Source organism: Brienomyrus brachyistius, chromosome 3, assembly GCF_023856365.1.
Source record: "Brienomyrus brachyistius isolate T26 chromosome 3, BBRACH_0.4, whole genome shotgun sequence".
Lineage (NCBI taxonomy): Eukaryota > Metazoa > Chordata > Actinopteri > Osteoglossiformes > Mormyridae > Brienomyrus > Brienomyrus brachyistius.
The window spans coordinates 1,223,798-1,240,756 of NC_064535.1; the positions used below are offsets into that span (position 1 = coordinate 1,223,798).

At 50.1% G+C, this 16,959-nt stretch overlaps 1 protein-coding gene across 13 annotated transcripts in view; it reads right to left on the reverse strand.

Annotated features, from left to right (window-relative positions):
• Window positions 1–16,959, reverse strand: part of dst (dystonin) — a 128,759-nt gene that overhangs the window by 35,666 nt on the left and 76,134 nt on the right. For 12 of the 13 annotated variants that reach the window (XM_049007802.1, XM_049007803.1, XM_049007799.1 and 9 more), the window contains 21 exons: window positions 16,740–16,889; window positions 16,379–16,594; window positions 16,073–16,222; window positions 15,454–15,687; window positions 14,672–14,821; window positions 14,309–14,542; window positions 13,932–14,177; window positions 12,763–13,299; window positions 11,422–11,598; window positions 10,501–10,624; window positions 10,094–10,302; window positions 9,608–9,925; window positions 9,358–9,524; window positions 8,860–9,016; window positions 4,893–5,019; window positions 4,750–4,800; window positions 4,151–4,386; window positions 3,870–3,999; window positions 3,191–3,390; window positions 2,317–2,812; window positions 308–1,776 (listed from right to left, as the gene is read on the reverse strand). In XM_049007802.1, coding sequence (XP_048863759.1) covers window positions 308–1,776; window positions 2,317–2,812; window positions 3,191–3,390; window positions 3,870–3,999; window positions 4,151–4,386; window positions 4,750–4,800; window positions 4,893–5,019; window positions 8,860–9,016; window positions 9,358–9,524; window positions 9,608–9,925; window positions 10,094–10,302; window positions 10,501–10,624; window positions 11,422–11,598; window positions 12,763–13,299; window positions 13,932–14,177; window positions 14,309–14,542; window positions 14,672–14,821; window positions 15,454–15,687; window positions 16,073–16,222; window positions 16,379–16,594; window positions 16,740–16,889 — 5,778 coding nt within the window. The remainder of the gene's footprint in view (window positions 1–307; window positions 1,777–2,316; window positions 2,813–3,190; window positions 3,391–3,869; window positions 4,000–4,150; window positions 4,387–4,749; window positions 4,801–4,892; window positions 5,020–8,859; window positions 9,017–9,357; window positions 9,525–9,607; window positions 9,926–10,093; window positions 10,303–10,500; window positions 10,625–11,421; window positions 11,599–12,762; window positions 13,300–13,931; window positions 14,178–14,308; window positions 14,543–14,671; window positions 14,822–15,453; window positions 15,688–16,072; window positions 16,223–16,378; window positions 16,595–16,739; window positions 16,890–16,959) is intronic. The other variant, XM_049007798.1, reaches the window with a different exon arrangement.

Below are 16,959 nucleotides of genomic sequence, written 5' to 3' on the forward strand. Positions count from 1 at the left end.
AGTTTGAAGAACTGAAGCATCTCCAGCTGGCAGAGTTTTACGGAGAACAGCATGGTGCGTCCACACACCACTCAACTTTATCATCATTATTGACTTCAGGCTACGACAGTAACATCTGCCTCCTGCTGCAGCTTGTTCCCCATCCCCCCCCCCCTCCCCCGCCACAAGCATCATGTGACCAGTGACCATCAGCCCCCCTGCCCCACCCCCCATGGTACATTTAATATGGAAGCTGTTATGTGTGAAGGAACCCAGTTAAGAAGTACACCAGGCAAATGACTCATGGCATAATGATATCCTACGGTACCTTAAAGGCCTCCAGCTGATTGTTGATGATTTCGGTCTCCATGCCAACCGGCTCCTGGCAGCCCTCCTGCCTCTCAGCCTCCGTCAGCTTCTCCATGAACTCCTGGAGCTGCCCGTGCACCTCCCGCATGCGGCTGAGGGTGCCCTCCAGTTGGGTCTCCCTGGCTCTTGCCCGGTCCATCAGTTTGCCGCACTGCTTGTTCAGAGCCTCCAGGTCCCGCTTCAGGCCCAGCAGGTCCGGTGAGGCCTCGTCTTCCAGCATGGTCTTGCAGCTTTTGGAAGCGTTAAGGGCATTCACCGTTAGCTCCCGTAGTTTGGTGATGAAGCTCTTGATGTCATCCCGCTGTGAGTGAAGTGTGTCAAGATCCCGTGCCACTGGCGCCATGCTGTCTAATTCATCGTCCAGGTCGGCAAACTGAGCGAACATCTCGCGGATGCTGTTCTGAAAGTGCCCGATGCCCTGCAGTTTGCCTTCCAGGGAGGAGCACCTCTCCTCCATCTCCCGGCTGATGGAGCTAAAGTCCTTCTCCAGGCTGTCAGCTTGCAGCAGGAGGTCAGTAACTCCCTCGGCATCTGGAACATCTATGACCAGCTCCTGGGCCAGATTCTTGAGGCAATCGACTTGTGTTTGGACACCAGCTAATGCCTTCTGCTGGGCTTTCATATTGGTCAGATTCTTGTTACTGTAGGCCTGAACGCCCAGGGAACTCTGGGTCTCCATCTGCGTCCGAGCCCCATCCAGCTGACTCCTGGCCTCCTTTTTGGTTTCATTGAAGACTTTCAGCTTCTGGCTGATCTTGTTCAAAGACTCCTTCTTCTGTTGTAACGTCTCTGACACGCCATCTACTCTCTTGTTGATGGACGTCTTCTCATCCTCAATGACCTCCCTGTCTGCGTTCACCACTTCCAGCAGGCTATTGGCAGCGCTGTTCATCATCTCCACGACCCCCCGGTGCTTATCCAGATCCTTCTGGATTTCTCTGACACGCGTGGAGGAAATATGCACCTCAGCAGGTTCCATGCCAAGCTTCACCTGGTCCACGCTGGCCTTGCACTCCTCGATCCAGGTGCTGAGCTTTTCCACATGCTCTTTGAACTTCTCCGCCCTCTGCTGGCCCGTCTGAAGCTTCTCCATGCAATCAGCAGAGGTCTTTCTAACGTCGTCCCAGGTGGACTTCAGGGAGGAGAGCTGCCCTTGCAGAGCCACCTTCTCAGCACCCTCCGTGCTCTGCAAGAGCGCCTCACCCTCCTTAACGATGGTTTCGTAGGGTGTCTCCTGCTCACACAGACCCTTCTGGAAAGCGTCCTGCTCTCTCAAGCTCTGTCGCAGGACGTCCACTTTGGCCGAGACCAGGCAAGGCCGTCGCTGCTCCTTCGTCTTCTCATCCAACCACACCTGGAAGTCTTTGGACATCTGATGGAACTGCTTGGAGCTGGCAAAAGTAGAATTGAGCTGCTGGATCTTCTTTCCTGTAAGATACAAAATGCAATTCTTAGGGCATACATATGTACAACCACTACTGGCAAATGGAACATGTTTTCATAACTTCAAATATATATATTTTAAATCAAATTCAATTACATTCAATTAAGCTCTACATAGCCTTTGTTGGCTTATGAATTTATCTTGCGTACAAGGAGCCATGTTGTCTCATCGGAAGAGCGATCGTTATCTAAAAAGCATGAAGTGACTTATCCCTGCCAATGAGCACATCACCCCTGACATGAACAGAGGTCAGAACAAACAGGGTAATCAGTGTAACTTCATTACCTTTTTTTTTTTTAGTGTGCGGTTAACTCCATGCTGGCGCACTATGGAAAGATTTTAAACTCAGTATGACCCACTAAAAGGAACCCGAGAGGAACCCGGAGTGTCTGACTGATCTCCACACGGAGTGATCACTAGGCTACCTCCCTGGCGACTGTATGCTTACGGTGGATTATCAGCCGTCTTGGACATGAGCGCCTGCTGACTGAGCGGAAAAGCGCTGGGGATGTACAGGAACTCACCCGCTTTCTCCTCCAGCTGCTCCAAGGGTTTGCTGACCGCCTCCAGCTGCCGGCTCAGTTCCTCCTGCAGGTACTCCTCGCTCACCAGCGCTGACAGCTCCGAACACAAGGCCTCAGCCTCCTTTAGCCTCCTCCTCTCATCTCGCAGCTGGGCCAAGATGGCATTAGCGGCCTCCAGCTGCTTCTTGACGGCGTCGGGCTGGCTGCTGAGTGCCTGTTGTTCCTGGAGTTGGCTGCCCAGGGCGCCCAGGCTGTCGTTGAGGCTCCGGAGCAGGCCCTGGAACTGGGCGCTCTTGCTGGACGCCTGGTCGATGCGCTCGGACCGCTGGGCCAGCTGGCCCGTCAGGGCCTGCCACTTTTGGGTGAGGGTGGCCAGCCGATCCTTGACAGAACCGCATGAGGGGTTCTGCTCGCCGGGGGTGCTCAGAATGGCGTCGGCAGCCTCGCTCAGCTGCTCGTACTGTGGCCTGCGGCTGTTAAACTCATTCAGTAGGATCTAGCAGAGCACAGAGAGGAAAAGTGCAACTTAGAAACATACATGCATCCATCCATTAATGACTTCCAACAGCACTTAGTGTCATCATGCTCTGCCTTGTCTAACTAGTATAACTAGTTCAAGTATAAGTGAGCATACCGTCCTCATGCTGTCACGCAGGCCTATGCTCAATATCGCCATGGGAACCGAATATCCAGACCTCCGTTAACTGCTGGAGGTCTTTGAAAGGTTCTTTTGGTGGGGTTACTTAGTGCTGTCAGCTGATGACTGGATTAACCCCTTGGGGACGGGAAGAGCAACCAATGGGAAGCTGGTGGAGCCTGTCAGTGACTGGTGGAGTAGGCTACCCCCTGGGGCAGGGGGGGGCAGGGGGCATACCTGCACTTGCTGCTTCTGGGTGTTGAGCATGTTCGGGTCCACAGAGAGAGGTCCCAGGACGCCCATCATAAGCTCCTTCTCCGCCAGCCACTGGCCCAGCTGCTCCTCAGCTGCCTGGAAGAGGCCCAGGTGGCGCGATGAAGCCTCTAGCTGCTGCTGCCGGTCCTCCATGGCCCCGGCGAGGTGCTTCCAGGTCTCATCTGTGCAGGGCAACAGCAGCATGGAGCCCGTCCTTAATCTCTCCCTGTCTCTCTCTCTCTCTCTCTCTCACTCACACACACACACACACACACACATATCACAACAATGACAACCCTAACCCTACCCAGTCCTAACCTTAACCCTAAGTAAGAAAACAAAATACAAGACTTTTGGTATGTTTAGTTTTTTGATTACAGACACAGATTTTTATAAAAATATTGTTGAGATATTGTAGGGACCTGAAAAATTTCCTCTCAAGCTAAAACGTAACAGGTTCTACCACATCGTGGAGACAAAAACACACACACACACACACACACACACACAACCTCCTCGCCCTCCTGCATTTCAATCACAGCACACCATCAGTTTGAGATGATTTCTAGAGGTTTCTGCAGGATGTATGTCACCGTGTTTATGTCCAATGACTCCTCCATAATATTCTGGCATCAGGCTCAGGGTTGCAGAAAGAGCTCACCGATCTGATTCAGGGTCTGCTTCCACTTCGCCACTTCAGCAGAATCGGGATGATCCTCGATCAGCTTCAGCAGCTTCCCTCTTAGCTTCTGAACCTTCTCCTTGTTCACTTTCATGCTTTCTTCAAAGGCCTAAGAGAGATTAAGGGTACATCCCGTTCTACAGGCATGATATCAAAGATGACATCTTCAAACAATCCCTCATAGCCATAGGGAGTGCAAAGACTCAATCTTGAATCTAGAAAATTCCATGTCTATGACTAAGGACCGACTTGTCTGGTACCTTCTGCTGCTCCATCTGGGTCCTCATGGAGTTCCTGTCGGCCGACACGGGGTCCCAGCTGGCTGCCGTGTTCTTCATCTCCTCCAGGCACTTCAAGACGGAGCCCACATCCTCTCGTGCCTCTCGAACCTGCAGCAGCACTCCATTCAGCTCATTGGCCCGGGCCTTGAGAAGTTCGCCAAGGCTCTGGTACCCATCGTTCACGCGTGAGAGGTCCTGCCCTACAGCCATGAGCTCTGTGAAGGGGATAAACAAAAAACAATTCCTGGTGCAGATGTGGTGATAAATGTCTTGGCCAGAATGTAAAAACCAGTCCCAGCACCCGCTATCGTCCGAGAGACGACCGCATACAGTCACAGATCTCAGGTGATACTAAATTCCCAGGTTTCTGTTGATACGGCATTATAGCGGCATGTCAGGCTGGCATTAGAACCATTCAGTATCTGCATATGTTCATTCATTATCTATCAAAAGAGCATATATTCAAGTAATCCTACTACAAGTACCACAAAACTATGATTAATCTACTATTAGCCCTCGCTACGTGGTCCTAGCTTGTTCCCAAGAAGCATAATCCATTACGCTTTTTTGTTTTTTACCTTTGTTGGTCAGATAAGCATGAGAGCCTGAACCATTCATAACAGCACATCCTACAAAAACAAGACAGGAAAAAAATCATAAAGATGCTTAGTGTGTGTAGTTTTGTATCCAGAATTTACAGGAAGCCTGCTGACAAGTGTACCTGACTTGTGCGACGTCTTTGTTTTGGCAGGAGATGTCAGAGCGCTGATAAGGCTACAGAGTGTGGAACCTTTGCTGTTAACATCCTGCACGGCAGCTGCCTTAGAAGCCCACTCATCCAGCAAGGCCTAGGAGAGAACGTACACAGGCCCATTAGAGAGTTTACAGTCAGACCAGACTCATCCAGCAAGGCCTAGGAGAGAACGTACACAGGCCCGTTAGAGAGTTTACAGTCAGACCAGACTCATCCAGCAAGGCCTAGGAGAGAACGTACACAGGCCCGTTAGAGAGTTTACAGTCAGACCAATCTCAGCCCCAGCAAGGCCTAGGAGAGAACGTACACAGGCCCGTTAGAGAGTTTACAGTCAGACCAGACTCATCCAGCAAGGCCTAGGAGAGAACGTACACAGGCCCGTTAGAGAGTTTACAGTCAGACCAGACTCATCCAGCAAGGCCTAGGAGAGAACGTACACAGGCCCGTTAGAGAGTTTACAGTCAGACCAATCTCAGCCCCAGCAAGGCCTAGGAGAGAACGTACACAGGCCCGTTAGAGAGTTTACAGTCAGACCAGACTCATCCAGCAAGGCCTAGGAGAGAACGTACACAGGCCCGTTAGAGAGTTTACAGTCAGACCAATCTCAGCCCCAGCAAGGCCTAGGAGAGAACGTACACAGGCCTGTTAGAGAGTTTACAGTCAGACCAGACTCATCCAGCAAGGCCTAGGAGAGAACGTACACAGGCCCGTTAGAGAGTTTACAGTCAGACCAGACTCATCCAGCAAGGCCTAGGAGAGAACGTACACAGGCCCGTTAGAGAGTTTACAGTCAGACCAATCTCAGCCCCAGCAAGGCCTAGGAGAGAACGTACACAGGCCCGTTAAAGAGTTTACAGTCAGACCAGACTCATCCAGCAAGGCCTAGGAGAGAACGTACACAGGCCCGTTAGAGAGTTTACAGTCAGACCAGACTCATCCAGCAAGGCCTAGGAGAGAACGTACACAGGCCCGTTAGAGAGTTTACAGTCAGACCAATCTCAGCCCCAGCAAGGCCTAGGAGAGAACGTACACAGGCTTGTTAGAGAGTTTACAGTCAGACCAATCTCAGCCCCAGCAAGGCCTAGGAGAGAACGTACACAGGCCTGTTAGAGAGTTTACAGTCAGACCAATCTCAGCCCCAGCAAGGCCTAGGAGAGAACGTACACAGGCCCGTTAGAGAGTTTACAGTCAGAGCAGACTCATCCAGCAAGGCCTATGAGACAACGTACACAGGCCCGTTAGAGAGTTTACAGTCAGACCAATCTCAGCCCCAGCAAGGCCTAGGAGAGAACGTACACAGGCCTGTTAGAGAGTTTACAGTCAGACCAGACTCATCCAGCAAGGCCTAGGAGAGAACGTACACAGGCCCGTTAGAGAGTTTACAGTCAGACCAGACTCATCCAGCAAGGCCTAGGAGAGAACATACACAGGCCCGTTAGAGAGTTTACAGTCAGACCAATCTCAGCCCCAGCAAGGCCTAGGAGAGAACGTACACAGGCCCGTTAGAGAGTTTACAGTCAGAGCAGACTCATCCAGCAAGGCCTATGAGACAACGTACACAGGCCCGTTAGAGAGTTTACAGTCAGACCAGACTCATCCAGCAAGGCCTAGGAGAGAACGTACACAGGCCCGTTAGAGAGTTTACAGTCAGACCAGACTCATCCAGCAAGGCCTAGGAGAGAACGTACACAGGCCCGTTAGAGAGTTTACAGTCAGACCAGACTCATCCAGCAAGGCCTAGGAGAGAACGTACACAGGCCCGTTAGATAGTTTACAGTCAGACCAATCTCAGCCCCAGCAAGGCCTAGGAGAGAACGTACACAGGCCCGTTAAAGAGTTTACATTCAGACCAGACTCATCCAGCAAGGCCTAGGAGAGAACGTACACAGGCCCGTTAGAGAGTTTACAGTCAGACCAGACTCATCCAGCAAGGCCTAGGAGAGAACGTACACAGGCCCGTTAGAGAGTTTACAGTCAGACCAATCTCAGCCCCAGCAAGGCCTAGGAGAGAACGTACACAGGCTTGTTAGAGAGTTTACAGTCAGACCAATCTCAGCCCCAGCAAGGCCTAGGAGAGAACGTACACAGGCCTGTTAGAGAGTTTACAGTCAGACCAATCTCAGCCCCAGCAAGGCCTAGGAGAGAACGTACACAGGCCCGTTAGAGAGTTTACAGTCAGAGCAGACTCATCCAGCAAGGCCTATGAGACAACGTACACAGGCCCGTTAGAGAGTTTACAGTCAGACCAATCTCAGCCCCAGCAAGGCCTAGGAGAGAACGTACACAGGCCTGTTAGAGAGTTTACAGTCAGACCAGACTCATCCAGCAAGGCCTAGGAGAGAACGTACACAGGCCCGTTAGAGAGTTTACAGTCAGACCAGACTCATCCAGCAAGGCCTAGGAGAGAACGTACACAGGCCCGTTAGAGAGTTTACAGTCAGAGCAGACTCATCCAGCAAGGCCTATGAGACAACGTACACAGGCCCGTTAGAGAGTTTACAGTCAGAGCAGACTCATCCAGCAAGGCCTATGAGACAACGTACACAGGCCCGTTAGAGAGTTTACAGTCAGACCAATCTCAGCCCCAGCAAGGCCTAGGAGAGAACGTACACAGGCCTGTTAGAGAGTTTACAGTCAGACCAGACTCATCCAGCAAGGCCTAGGAGAGAACGTACACAGGCCCGTTAGAGAGTTTACAGTCAGACCAGACTCATCCAGCAAGGCCTAGGAGAGAACATACACAGGCCCGTTAGAGAGTTTACAGTCAGACCAATCTCAGCCCCAGCAAGGCCTAGGAGAGAACGTACACAGGCCCGTTAGAGAGTTTACAGTCAGAGCAGACTCATCCAGCAAGGGCTATGAGACAACGTACACAGGCCCGTTAGAGAGTTTACAGTCAGACCAGACTCATCCAGCAAGGCCTAGGAGAGAACGTACACAGGCCCGTTAGAGAGTTTACAGTCAGACCAGACTCAGCCCCAGCAAGGCCTAGGAGAGAACGTACACAGGCCCGTTAGAGAGTTTACAGTCAGACCAGACTCAGCCCCAGCACGGAGGGAATAACAGCATCATGGTGGAAGGGGGTCTGAGCTGAAGGCTCGATGTTCTTGTCCACGCTCACACGGAACGAGCTCCCAAATGCAAAGCTGCCCCCTCTAGGGCAGCCTTCTCGTTCTGTAACGGGAGAAGACCTTCTCCACTTCCATGTCAGGCTTGTTTATTACAGCTTCTTTCCATGTCTGACGATTTTCATCTCAGTGCCGCCTGTCTAAATGGAGGTTTTTGTGAGCTGTGATTTACGCCCCCGCATTGCCCCCCACATCACCTTCATCTCCTGGTAACACACATCCACTCCTCACTAGATCTGCACGGCACTTCAAAACACCAGCGCTTCACTTGGGGTGGGGGGGTGGGGGGCGGGGGGGTCTTTTATTCCCTGTGCTAACGAGTGTCTAGGTTTCACCATACCACTGTAAACATGGCGGGTTTGCGGCGAGCTCACGTATGAGCTCAGCTCCCGCATCGGCCAAATTCACGGGTCTGAGGAATTCCCTTTTTAATCGCTCGGTGGTGACCGAGGTTCGGGACAGCTCTGAGCACGTTCAGCTTTGGGGAAAATAGAATACGATAAATAAAACTATAGAGATATATTATTTTATTGTATTTCTTACACTGCATTTTAATTGCATTTTTTTTAATGTTTAAACATGTTTGTGGTTAAATTACTTTTATATTTATATTCTGTTTGTTACCATTTTTTCCATGACCAGCGAGTCGGTGTTTCCATCTCAGTGTCTGACCCATGGATCATAGCGCTGCGGACAGCAATAAAATACTGACTGTGACTTGAGTCAGCACTAGGGACAGGTCATTACGCCCCCATTACGCCCCCATTACGCCCCCCGCCCCAGCCCAGCGGCGAGTTCTGACTCACGGTGACTGTTTGCAGGTCCTTGGTCAGGCTCTCCTCGCTGCAGGAGATCTGGGTGAGGGGCACCTTCCCCCTGGACTCCTCAATCCACTTCCAGAGGGCTCCTGCAGCCGACTTAAACTCACCGAGCTGATCCTGCCAGGAGGACACCTCAGCCTCCCTGAAAGCAGGGCAGACATCAACGTCAACGAGGACGTCCTTCTGTGTCTCTGTCTGTCTGTCTGTGTCTCCAAGCAACATACAGGGTGTATTTTGGACAGGTTTCAATGTGAAGTTAGCGCATGGACTTCCTCTTTGACACAGATACACATCTTATCAAAGTCAAAACTTAAAAATTTATTTAAAAATAGATTTTTTTTTACTAGAAGAGGAACAGTCTGCACTTAAACCCTAGAAAACAGGATGAGGGGCAGTCTTGCACAGTAATACAGTTACTATTGTGTCTCAAAGGTCCAACAAAAGTCCCCCACCTCATCTCCCACATGCGTTTGTGTTACTCACTTCTCTTTCACAGTCTCTTTGAAAGCCTCAAAGCTGTTGGATAGTGTTTCCAGTTTGCCCTGGATCTGAGCTTTGCTGGTCTCTGAGCCCATGTCCATCAACTCAGTGGACAGCTGCTTCAACATTTCAATGTCCCTGGTGTGCTCCAAAAGCTCTGTGTGGGTCTCCTGCAGAAGCACGGAGTACTTTATGGATGTGTTACAACTGAAAAGTGTACCTGTCACCCGAGGCTAAATGGCCACAGTCCTACCTCCATCATCTGGGAGAGCTCATTCACGTTGGTTTCGGGCCCCTCTGTCTCAGACAGGTCCAGCGAGCGCTTGGCCACAAACTGCTGCACCTTCTCCGAGGTCTTCTCAAAAAGTTCCACCTTGTCCCTGATCCCCTCCAGCTTGTTCACCCTTTTCTTGTGTTTCTCACAGGCGTCGGTGAAACGTCGAGACAGGGTGTCCATCTTGGCTTGGAGAGCCACTGCCGCTGATGGCTCTGCCGTCTCAATGAACTTCTTCACTTTGGACTTCATTGCCGAGATGCTGCTCTGACGACTCGACATGTCCTGCTCCATGGCCTGGCGACATGACAGACACATGGGGTAATAAGGAACAGCGCCACCTGTTGGGACTCGCACTACAGAACAGGAGGAAATGACCAAACTCTGAACGTTAAGTGTGCATGTTACGATGACATACAGCAGGTCAAACCTGATCATGTACTGCTCGCCAATCCCCACGCTTACCGCCTCCTTGCTGAGCAAGTCCCGCATGGCGGTGGAGTTCAGGGCTGGGGGGTCACTCTGCCCTAGGTTCTTCTCCACGTTCTCCATCCATGTCACCATCTCATCCAGCCCGTCCTGGACGCTGAGGGACCGTGTCAGCGTCACCTGCAGCTTTTCATGACGGTCGTTCACAGACTTGGAAAGGTTGTCGTACCTCTCTGCCATGTCCTCTAGAGGGCGGTTGTCACAGGAAGTGAGGTCAGTGCTTTATTCTTCATTATGCTATAGATCTTTTAATGAAAATGTGACACTGGACACAACAACATAAAGCAAAGCCATTTTATTCCGCATTGTCACACACATCCTTTTGAATAGCAGAAAATCTGGTACCATCCATGGAAATGGCTTCACTGGCATTTTTTCCTCACCCACGGTTTCCTGGATCTCGTCCTGGTTGGTCAGCAGGCCACCTTCAGCCGTGATCAGGGCATCGGTCACCTTGCGCAGGGTCTCCATAGCAGCCTGGCGTCCGGAGGTCTGTCCCTGCAGGGCCTGAGGACGATAAGGGCACAGCGCCCCCAGAAGGTTAGATAGGGAATGGAAGCCACACGAATAACAGGTTTACTGGTGTGATGAGCTCTGTAATGGGACACCACAGCCACCCAAATTATGTCCAGAATTTTATGGTTTTACATATAATCTTATTCTTTATTCTTATAAAGACTATCATGCTCGTGTTTAAAAAGCTGAGGGTTCAAATCCCACCGCATCAATGAGAAAAATAAAATATAATATATCCAATGTGCAAGATAATGCAGTATGTACTGGGCAGCCAAAGGGAATCCCCTTCCGAAGGGAAGTCCCCCGCAATAAATCCAGGACGTTCACTCAGTTCTTGATAGACATGTCCCAGGATCTAAAGGGGAATCATATTATCAGAGACACAAAGCCTTTCTGTTCCATCGCCTGATTCAACCCATCATCGCAAATTCCCAAGAAGATGTAACCTGATACGGATTGGTTCCTATCCCATATGTGTGTGTCTGGGAGGAATTCGATCAGGGTGAATCACAGAGAAGCAGAACAGAGCACTTTGAAACCCCCCCCATCCAAATAGCGAAACTGGGAGGCTGTCAGCGGCACATGAGGCTGGGCAGAGCCGTTACATCGGGATGCCGGCGCTACAGGCTCAGGGCAGAACATGCCTATAAATAGAGGCTCATGAGGAGGAGGGACTTTATAAGGCAAAGTCAGGCTGCAGGCATGTGATGGGGGGGTCCGGGGGGTGTGTAAGCTGAGTGACGGCTGTGCGGGGGCGCTCCAGCCAACGGCGGCGCCGGCACGCCTGCCTTGGTCTCCTCCAGCTGCCGCTGCAGCGTCTGCGGGTCGGCGCCGATGGGCTCGGACTGCAGCTTGCGAGCCGCCTCCTCCGAGCTGCCCAGCCACGCCAGGAGGCCGCTGCTCGCTCCCTGGTACTGCCCGAACTTCTCCACCACGTCTTTCAGGTTGCTGCCAAGCTGGTTACACTGAAAGCACAAGGGCAGGGGTGATTTCTGCAGCACTGTCCGCCTTACTTAGTTAGGTACTTAGTTGTGCTGACGTAATGCCGGCCACTAGGGCTACATTCATGGCGAGAATCTATGGATATAAAAATGGACTGAACAACCACAACAGTGAAATCTTCAGAAATAATTATAAAATATTCCACCAGGTTTTAAGGTTAACTTTTGCCATCTATCCAAAAACTGGACCAATTTCGTAAAATATGTTATTAATATATTTATCCCATTCAGCTTTTGTCATTATATGACAAAAGAGTTGAGGCTTAAGATCTGACGGCGGTATTAAACACTGCAGTGTATCTGAGTTTAGGGCATTCTTGCCAGTGGTGCCTGTTGGCTCATTCCCTGATATGCATACAGGACTGACAAATTAAACTTTATACAGCCACGGGATTATCCATCTATATCCAGAGCTTGCAATCAAGCCTTTGAGCCAGTTAAAAGTAAATAACCTTCTGCTGTTTACTCTCAATAAAATGGAAAGCTAACAGAGGGGCACAGGATTCTGTCATAAGAGCAGAACTTTCCCCTAGACTTCGGGTACCAGTGTTCAGCTGGTTAACTGTGCCTGTAACCGAGACTTGACATCCGTATATAAGGGGACGTGAGGTGGAAACCTTCCCCCAAAGTCCCGTGGCTGCGTACGGAAGGTGGTAGGCTGAGCCTGAGACTTCTGGTTTTTAGTCAAGTTCAAGATGACCTTCAGTTTCCCAAGCTGGTATATGGGTCTGGTCTAGAATGTTCAGGTCAATATTCAGCTTTTCCAAATGAGGTTTGATTCTTAGGGTTGGATGTACTTCGGTCTACTTTCATACAGATATGATAACTGGAAAATCAACCAGACAAACCCATCGGCGAGAAAAAACTGCAGTTTTTAAAGAAATGTCGCCACCCAGTGGCCAAGTTAATTTCCAGCACCATAAATAAACCTGCACGTGTAGCTAAACTTGCAAAACTGGCTCATTATTGGTGAATTGCTTTTGCATAAATGCAGCATTGCGAATCGGCTCAGCACCTCATAAGTTTACCACTGTGATGCAGTGGTATCAGGTTCATCACAGTGCTGAGGTCTCCTGACGTTCGTGTGACACCATGATTGACGTGCCTACGCCCACACAGCCAGCATACCTCTGAGTGCAAAGCCTTGTAGCGGCCGGCCACCGTGTCCAGCCTCTCCTTGACGGCGGCGCAGGCCCCCGACGTGTCCACCTCCATCCCGCCAGGGTGCACCTGGCCGCAGGCCTTGGCAGTATCCAGAACCTTCTGCCCGGAGATGGTGATGAAGCGCAGGTCCCCTTTGTGTGAGATGACATCTTCGGAAAAGCTCTTCTGCTGTGTCAGCTTCTCACACAGGACATCCAGCCGGCCAGTCGGCTCCCCAAGTTCACGGGCGGCCACTTCGGCCTCCTCCAGCCAGGTCTCGAACTCGGCGCAGTCATCCCGAAACTGACGCATCTCCTCCTGTGCAGCCTGAACCTGCTTCATCTGCAGTTCGGCCCGCGCCAGGGATGTGTCGTAGCGGGAGCGCAGCTCCTGGACGTCACCCTGCAGCTTTGCCCTCTCCCCCGGGGACAGGACCTGGCCCTGCCGGTCCAGCACGGCCTGTGCCGACTGGGTGGCAATGATCAGATCCTGCTGCTGAGACAGGATTTCATGGTGATGGGCCTGCAGGATGGGAAGTCAGGATTTGAGTGAGCAGATCAGCACGGAATCCAGGGCCAAAGGGAGATTTCAGACAGAGGAAGACTTAAAGCATCGAACTAGCTCTGAATCGAGACTCAAATGCTCTGCAGAAGATCATCAAGACATCCATCCATCCATCCATTTTCCAAACCGCTTATCCTACTGGGTCGCGGGGGGTCCGGAGCCTATCCCGGAAGCAATGGGCACGAGGCAGGGAACAACCCAGGATGGGGGGTCAGCCCATCGCAGGGCACACTCACACACCATTCACTCTCACACGCACTCCTATGGGCAATTTAGCAAGTCCAATTAGCCTCAGCATGTTTTTGGACTGTGGGGGGGAAACCGGAGTACCCGGAGGAAACCCCACGACGACATGGGGAGAACATGCAAACTCCACACACATGTGACCCAGGCGGAGACTCGAACCCAGGTTCATCAAGACATAAAGTAGCAATTAATCAATCTACTGCTCTTTCCCCATAAAAGTTACATCCCAGAGCAGATGTCCATCCATCCATTTTCTGACTGCTCATCCCAGTCAGGGTTGTGGGGACAAGCTAAGCTTGGGTAGACACTAACTGGGTAAATAACCAAGCAGACCCAACGGCCACCTTGACTCTGTCAAGCTGCTTGTCCAAGTCCATCTCGTGGCTGTTCTCCTCCCCCCCGTCCACCATGGAGATGTTCCCATTGGCGTCGTCCTCACTGCTCAGCGTGTTCGTCTCCATTTCCAGCAGCGGGTTCCCGTTCTGCGTGCCTATCTCATTCTTTTCCTTGTCCTTCCCAATATTGGATATCCAGTCTAAGAGACCTTCGATTTTGGTTTTGCTCTCTTGCAGCTGCTCTACTGCTGCAACCTGGAAGTCATACAAGGAACTAGTTTACCAATATAATTCTCTGCTTCTTCTAACACTGTTTATAAGGACAAGTGCAATAAAAATTAGGGTTATTTCCTATTGTAATATCAGACCAAACAAACTCTCTTTACCTTTGCGGTCTCTTGCTTAATAGCAGTGGTCATGACCTTCTGTAGGTCCTTCCTGGAGTCCTCAGCTCGGTTTCTCAGTAGCTCAGACTTCCTCCTGGCCTCCTCCAGCTTGCCCTCGATGGCAGCAATCTGCTCAGGGTTCAGATGGTTCCGGTTCTCCTCCAGGAACTTCTTGGTGCTGCCGATGACCTCAGTGAGGGTATCGGCGTTTCCCTGGACATCCTCCAGCAAGGACTGCAGAAAAATCAACACAATTCCAGGGATTAAGAGAGACAACGACCATCGCTGCAGATGAAGTCACGCTGTACGATCGTGGCATGAAATGAACCATCGCCGGAGTCTGAGGTAAGCAGAAGCACCAACCTGATGGGCCTGCTGATACTGCTGCACGTCCACGGCGTCTCCACGCCCAGCCAGTTGCTGCTGGCCGATGAGCTTGTTCTCCACGTGGGTCAGGCTGTTACACACCTCTTGCAGCTTCTGCATGTAGTCCTTTTGTTTCTCCACAGCACTCTATGTGAGAAAAAGACACTTTGTAAAGGCCCTCCATGTGTCCGCACCATCTGACAAGAACACGCCACCGCCACAATGCCCAGAGTATGCTGTAAACATGCTGGCCGTCCTCAGGCCCATGGGTGGAGCCCCGCGGGAGGCAGGAGAGTGACAGAGGGGGTGGTAGGGCCTGTGTGTTAATTCTGCCAATGTGCCAAGTCCATGCACAGGCCAGACAAGTTCCCTCAACTGCAGTTAGATTTCAGAGCAAACTGAGTGTCTCACAGCCTGAAAGAACATGAACATGATCAGAGAGGGTTAGTGTTTCACCGGCAGAAAATAGCAGTTTTGTCTTTTTTAAGGTTTCGTTTAAAAAACACATGCAGTGTTATCATCATTGTTTCGAAAAAACAAACATCTCAAAGTTATGCACTATGTGTGTGTATGTGTGTATATATATATTAACATTACTAACACACTTCAGTGAACAATAAGTAAAGATATGCATATGAGATTGATGGTGGCTTTATGCCCACACATCCTTAAGCCTACATTGGAGAGCCTCTCCCAGGGGCAAATGATCTGACATAAAGCCAAACATCTCATCAACAATTCGAAGCACACGGACAAGCAGGGGCCTTCGCTCTTCAAACCTTCAGCTGACTCTCGTCCACCCTAATCTCCAGATGGAGATCAAGAGTGTGCCGCTGAGTGGAAACCTTCTCCATCAGGTCCTTAAATGCCCTCTGGGTGGCGCTGAGAGACTGGAGCAGATTTCTACTCTGAGAGGGACTCAGGTATTGGGTATTTTCTGATATGAAGTACTGGACCTCAAAAGCAATGTCCTCCAGCTGCTGGCGAGTCACGGACTGGTTCTCCTCCATGTCCTTCAATACAATATCACAAAATAATTAATAAAGCGTGATAGATAGATAGATAGATAGATAGATAGATAGATAGATAGATAGATAGATAGATAGATAGATAGATAGATAGATAGATAGATAGATAGATAGATAGATAGATAGATAGATAGATAGATAGATAGATAGATAGATAGATAGATAGAACTTTATTAATCCCTCGGGAAGGTTCCTCTGGGAAATTCTAGTTTCCAGCAGCAGTACACCAGCATATTACAATGCAGTCAGTTTCCATATTATTTGCAAGAAAGTGATATACACTTCAACAGACCTTAAAATTGGGCTTTAAAAAGAACTTGTGCCAACGGTACAACTAATCTAGAAATCTTGCCATTTCAGAACGATGTACCTTGATTTGCTGAATCTGTTCCTTTATCTTATCCAAGTCATCCATGTTCATAATACCCAGTCTGGAGACTGTCTCAGACGTCTGATCAATAGACACTGAAATCTTTTGAAGGTATCTTATAAGATCTTGGAATGAAGACTCTAAATGCAACTACACAAGAAATATATATTTTAGATTGATGCTTGAACCCACCAAAACAAAGTGGAAAATAATTCTTTTCATTCCAGTTCCTTCAAAATTTAAGAATTTACAAAAGCAGAAATATATGTGACACTTGAAGCCAGAAGCGGAGTCTGGGGCACTGACCTTTCCTGCCTCGATGTTCTGCACTATAGCTTCGCTTCTTGTTGCACACATTTCACGAATGTCGGAAAACCTGAGCTGCACGTCTTGGAGCGCTGCAGCCAGATCGCGGCGGATCTGTTCAGGAACGTTTCCATCAGAAGCCTTTAACATACTTCCGGCGGCACCCAGATCTGTAGCAAGGGTGTCAGCCAAAGCAGAAAGCTGTGTGTCTAGTGACTGGAAAGAGAGAGTGTGGCTTCCGTCAGCACCGGCCAGGCATGAAGGAGAGCGAAGCACCTACACATGCAAAGATGCTTAACCGTGGGGCAGAGATGAGGCTAAGGAGAGAAAAACTGCTTCTACTGATATGAAAATTACTGACCGTAGTTTCCTCCAGCTGATTCTGCAATCCCTCCATACTATTGCTCAAAAGGCCTTGACTCTCAAAGTCATTCTTAATATCCTCAATAACATCTGCATGATCCTGAAGTCTGCCCACAAGTTCCAAATAATTTTGAGTGGAGTACTGCAACTGACAAACAAAAATTGTGTTAAATTTGTCACTGTTTCACAACTGGTTCAGACAAACCACCAAGTATTTC